Source organism: Pelophylax lessonae (genome assembly GCF_965119305.1).
Source record: "Pelophylax lessonae genome assembly, chromosome: 5".
NCBI classification, from domain to species: Eukaryota; Metazoa; Chordata; class Amphibia; order Anura; family Ranidae; genus Pelophylax; species Pelophylax lessonae.
In genome coordinates, this window is record NC_138772.1 from 147,898,259 (window position 1) to 147,904,450 (window position 6,192).

Consider the following 6,192-nt stretch of genomic DNA (forward strand, 5'->3'; position numbering starts at 1 on the left):
AGAAGATTGCCAAGACCCTGAAGATTGCCAAGACCCTGAAACTGAGCTGCAGCATGGTGGCCAAATCCATACAGCAGTTTAACAGGACAGGTTCCACTCAGAACAGGCCTCGCCATGGTCAACCAATGAAGTTGAGTGCACATGCTCAGCGTCATATCCAGAGGTTGTCTTCGGGAAATAGACGTATGGGTGCTGCCAGAGGTTGAAAGGGTGGGGGGTTAGCCTGTCAGAGCACAGACCATACGCCAAATACTGCATCAAATTGGTCTGCATGGCTGTCGTTTCAGAAGGAAGCCTCTTCTAAAGATGATGCACAAGAAAGCCCGCAAACAGTTTGCTGAAGACAAGCAGACTAAGGACATGGATTACTGGAACCATGTCCTGTGGTCTGATGAGACCAAGATAAACTTATTTGGTTCAGATGGTGTCAAGCGTGTGTGGCGGCAACCAGGTGAGGAGTACAAAGATAAGTGTGTCCTGCTTACAGTTAAGCATGGTAGTGGGAGTGTCAGAGCCTGGGGCTGTATTGAAGGAACCATGAATGCCAACATGTACTGTGACATATTGAAGCAGAGCATGCCCGCCTTTTGGAGACTGGGCCGCAGGGGAGTATTCCAACATGATAACGACTCCAAACACACCTCCAAGATGACCACTGCCTTGCTAAAGAAGCTGATGGACTGGTCAAGCATATCTCCAGACCTAAATCCTATGGGCATCTGTGGGGCATCCTCAAACAGAAGGTGGAGGAACGCAAGGTCTCTAACATCCACCAGCTCCGTGATGTCGTCATGGAAGAGTAGAAGAGGACTCCAGTGGCAACCTTTGAAGCTCTGGTGAATTCCATGCCCAAGAGGGTTATGGCAGTGCTGGAAAATAATGGTGGCCACACAAAATATTGACACTCTGGGCCCAATTTGGACACTGCCACTTAGGGGTGTAGTCACTTTTGTTGCCAGCGGTTTAGACATTAATGGCTGTGTGTTGAGTTATTTTGAGGGAACAGCAAATATACACTGTTATACAAGCTGTACACTCACTACTTAACATTGTAGCAGAGTGTAATTTCTTCATTGTCACATGAAAAGATATAAAAAATGTTTTACAAAAATGCGAGGGGTGTACTCACTTTTGTGAGATACTGTGTATATATACTGATTTATTTTCCATTTGCAATCATACATCAACTTCAGTGATTGTAAAATATATTACATGTCGTGGCATGTTAAACATACAGTATGTGTATAAATCTTTTATTTTTAATGCAGACCTGAAAACCATGAGTGAACGTGTGAAGAACAGATACTACGTGACTAAAAAGTTATTCATGGCAGATTTGCAGAGGATCTTTACAAACTGCAGAGAGTACAACCCACCAGAAAGTGAATACTTCAAGTGTGCAAACATCCTGGAGAAATTCTTCTATACTAAAATTAAGGAAGCTGGACTCATAGAAAAATGAGCAGTGACAGCAGTCTGTTACGTGCCTACTATTACTGGCCCACCTACTCTTCTGTGTAATATACCACCCTCAATATTTGCACTTGTTTTAGTACCTGCTAACCCTTATCATACTGCCTATCTTTTAGCAAGCTAATTTTTAGCATTTACCTCTTTTGTTATGTCTTTTTTTTACAGATTTTATTAGAAATGGTGCTTTAAAAGTTTTAGAGCAGAGTATATATGTAATGTTGACCTGAACTGTTTTGTATATTTAGAAGTGTTTTGTATAAAAATGTAAAATTAGGAATTGATGTGGCTTCTTAACCACTATACGTATAACACTTTTTAGCTTTGAGTGATAATAAGTTACAGATTTGCTTATGCTGGTCATAAGTAAAAGCATATTCTTCTTACTGCTACTTTAATTACAATGCAAACACTAATAATTGGCTTTATAAAGTAATTGTTCCTGCCATGTGGCATCATGTTTATTCTCCTGACTGTCTTGTAGGGTTGCAGGTGGGCTGTGACACTCAGACTGATGTGACATCATTCTTTTCAAAATGATGTGACAGCGACACATACCCATCATTCTTTTCAAAATGATGTGACAGCGACACATACCCAGTGACAGAATCACATGGGAGCCTCCACTGTCTTCTGTAAAATCACTCCCTTGCTGGTCCTGAGTACTGCCAGATCTCCCTCACTAGAAGGGGAGCTACTTCATAGAGACTGGCAAGTGGTGTCTTCGTGCCAGTGCTCCCTAGGCTGTCTACTTTAGGAATATTTTTATTTTCAGGGATGGACAGTGAAGAATTGTTTTCTTGTACTTTCAAACTTTTTTGGGGGAAAAAAAACAATTGTACTTTGTCACATTCCATTGTACTCGCTTTTTCCTGTACCTTTAAAATCTGGTAAACATGCTGGAATTAGATGCCAGCTATGCAATAGAGGATTTTAGGCTCACACTGTCATTCATGGGCCATTAAATGTGCAGGAAAAGGGTTGAGTTTAGAAGTAAGTAGGAAAGAGCGCAGCAGGTTTTCTGTAGGAATTATTGGCAAATAAGTCATGAAATCAGTGCTTTTATATTTAAAAACAGGGCTCATCTATGCCAACTTGCATGCTAAAATGGGGAGTTTTAGCATGTGGGCTAGTGTTCATTATGTAGAGGAAGTGAGGGGGCGGCGCCTTGCTTTGTTACATTGCAAAGTACTCTTTACCTTTCTTTCCCTTAAATTCATTAAATTGTCACAACATTGCATTTCACCTAATGTGTTGCACCATAGCTCTGCTTTGGTGCGCTGACCAACGGTGACCTCAGGTGCACTGCAACCCACTTTTAACAGCCTTGTGGTGTTAAAAAGGTAATAGAAGACAGTTGTTTTCCGTGTGCCCAGGTGTTGAATTTGTGTAGATGCCTGTAGATTAATGCAGCTCAATTGAATTAGTGTGAATGAGCCCTAAAACTCAATTGAAGCCTCATTTTTTTTTTTTTTTGATAAAAAGCAGTCTGGCTGCATAAACAACAATTGTGCTACAGAAAAGGTCATTCCCCCCCATACACCCTTTGCACTTTGTTCCAATCAGTAGCTCCGTGAGCAGCACTGTTGATTAGAACACTGTGCAGGGGATCTGGACCACTCCTGAACACAGAGCATGTTGCCAGAACATGGAAATGTAAACCCCTGCTGCAGCACAATAGTACAAAAAAAGGATTCTCACATGTATTACAGTTTATGAAGCCTAACTACATTACAGCAATAAAAAAAACAAAAACAAAGCTTCATTTTAAGGTGAACTCTAAGCAAATGGCATAGTTAAAATAGTCATAGTTAAAATATACAGTATCTCACAAAAGTGAGTACATCCCTCAAAATTTTTCACATTTTTGTAAATATTTTATTATATCTTTTCATGTGACAACACTGAAGAAATGACACTTTGTTACAATGTAAAGTAAGTGAGTGTACAGCTTGTATAACAGTGTAAATTTGCTGTCCCCTCAAAATAACTCAACGCACAGCCATTATTGTCTAAACCGCTGGCAACAAAAGTGAGTACACCCCTAAGTGAAAATGTCCAAATTGGGCCCAAAGTGTCAATGTTTTGTGTGGCCACCATTATTTTCCAGCACTGCCTTAACCCTCTTGGGCATAGAGTTCACCAGAACTTCACAGGTTGCCACTGCAGTCCTCTTCCACTCCTCCATGACGACATCACGGAGCTGGTGGATGTTAGAGACCTTGCACTCTTCCACCTTCTGTTTGAGGATGCCCCACAGATGCTCAATAGGGTTTAGGTCTGGAGACATGCTTGGCCAGTCCATCACCTTTACCCTCAGCTTCTCTAGCAAGGCAGTGATCCTCTTGAAGGTATATTTGGGGTTGTTATCATGTTGGTACTGCTCTGCGGCCCAGTCTCCGGAGGGAGGGGATCATGCTCTGCTTCAGTATGTCACAGTACATGTTGGCATTCATGATTCCCTCAATGAACTGTAGCTCTCCAGTGATGGCAACACTCATGCAGCCCCAGACCATGGCACTCTCACCACTATGCTTGATTGTAGGCAAAACCCACTTGTCTCTGTACTCCTCACCTGGTTGCCACCACACACTCTTGACACCATCTGAACCAAATAAGTTTATCTTGGTCTCATTAGACCACAGGACATAGTTCCAGTAATCCATGTCCTTAGTTTGCTTGCCTTTAGCAAACTGTGGGCTTTCTTGTGCATCGACTTTCGAAGAGGCTCCCTTCATGCAGACCATTTTGATGCAGTGTGCGGTGTATGGTCTGAGCACTGACAGGCTGAACCCCCCTCCCTCCCCACCCCTTCAACCTCTGCAGCAATACTGGCAGCACTCATACGTCTATTTCCCGAAGACAACCTCTAGATATGATGCTGAGCACGTGCACTCAACTTATTTGGTGGACCATGGCGAGGCCGGTTCTGAGTGAAACCTGTCCTGTTAAACCGCTGTATGATCTTGGCCACTGTGCTGCAGCTCAGTTTCAGGGCAATCTTATAGCCTAGTCCATCTTTGTGTAGAGCAACAATTCTTTTTTTCCAGATCCTCAGAGAGTTATTTGCCATGAGGTGCCATGTTGAACTTCCAATGACCAGTATGAGAGAGTGAGAGCGATAACACAAAATTTAACACACCTGCTCCCCATTCACAGCTGAGACTTTGATTAATTGGGCCCAATTTGGACATTTTCACTTAGGGATGTACTCACTTTTGTTGCCAGCCGTTTAGACATTAAAGGCTGTGTGTTGAGTTATTGTGAGGGGACAGCAAATGTACACTGTTATACAAGCTGTACACTCCCCACTTTACATTGTAGCAAAGTGTCATTTCTTCAGTGTTGTCACATGAAAAGATATAATAAAATATTTATAAAAATGTGAGGGGTGTACTCACTTTTGTGAGATACTGTGTGTGTGTGTGTGTGTGTGTGTGTGTGTGTGTGTGTGTGTGTGTGTGTATATATATATATATATATATATATATTTGAACAGTGTTTTCGGCAAAAGCCACTTTTGTGACTCATACACCTCTGTCAGACAGCCCAGATAGGAGGGTTAAGCCTGGTACACATGGGCCAAAATCATCAGGTATTGGCCTGTTCAACATAAACCACCCGACATTCAGCTCGTGTGTACATCAGCCTGCCCTGACAGAAGTTGGCTGAACGTCCGGCTTCTGTTGAATGAGCATGTTGGAATACCAGCAGCCGATCAGAATCTGACCAGCTCTTGCAGCAAATGGCTGCAAGCGCTGACTAGTGTATTGTGGCGGAGGAGCAGGCCCCTTAGCACAACACAATAGCTCAGCGAGAAGATCGCTGTACTAACTATGCAATGTTAGTAAAGCGATCTTCTCACTGAGCTATTGTGTTCTGCTAACTATGCAATGTTAGTACAGCGATCTTCTAGCTGAACTATTGTGTTCTGGCAGGGGGACAGCTCCCCCGCCAGAACACATTGGTCAGCTCCTCGGTTTTTTTTCATTCAGCCTGCTGGGTTGAGAAAAAAAAAGTTTGTACCAGGCTTTACACTAATTTCTCTGTTTGAGTTAAAGAATACAGTGGTGCCCCCTCCCTTCCCGCAATCTGTGAACGGGACAATAAAAGAGCAGCATAAAAACAATAAGGAGTGCATTGAAAAAGAAAATGTATAGCTGTTCTTCTATTGAAACTGCATGTACATTCATTTTGTGTGAATTTCAGGCCTTTAATTCTACTCTCTGTCAACAAATGGTCATGCAACACAGCCTGATTGGAATTCTGTTGTGGAAGGGAGGACAGAGGCTAATTCCAAAACAGATTTGGATATTTATGATACATTAATTTATTTTAAAGGAATCCACAACTGCATTAATTATTTTTTTATTTTTTATATCTGTCCAATTCAGTTTAAAAAGTAACCGAGCTGATAAATGTAACATTGTTTGTCTAATATGGTTAGTGTCAGAGACACCCGAATTTACCATTGGGTGATTGGCTATCAATGAAAGTTTTTTTGTAATTGTGGCAAATCTTCCACCAGATGTTTGGAAGCAGTAAGCAACAAATGTTCTGCAAATGACTCATTTATCAAAATGCCCTTATTCTCCAGTATGTTTTATATTTACAGATGACAGATAGCGGTGAGAGAAGACGTAAAGAGTATGTATAGTCATTCTTTTTCTTAGTTTTAGATAATGCAGTTATCTTTTTGCTGTCTGTGTCCCATTGTGGAGA

At 41.8% G+C, this 6,192-nt stretch overlaps 1 protein-coding gene across 5 annotated transcripts in view; it reads left to right on the forward strand.

Moving 5' to 3' along the window:
• The window catches only part of KAT2B (lysine acetyltransferase 2B), a 141,263-nt gene extending 139,336 nt beyond the window's left edge, over positions 1-1,927 (forward strand). For 4 of the 5 annotated variants that reach the window (XM_082259703.1, XM_082259704.1, XM_082259706.1 and 1 more), the window contains one exon: positions 1,269-1,400. Coding sequence is in view for 1 of the 5 variants with exons in the window: in XM_082259702.1 (XP_082115828.1) it covers positions 1,269-1,462 (194 nt within the window). In the remaining 4 variants the exon portion in view is untranslated. Of the gene's footprint in view, positions 1-1,268 lie in introns of all 5 variants that reach the window. The other variant, XM_082259702.1, reaches the window with a different exon arrangement.
• Positions 1,928-6,192: the final 4,265 nt, after the last annotated feature.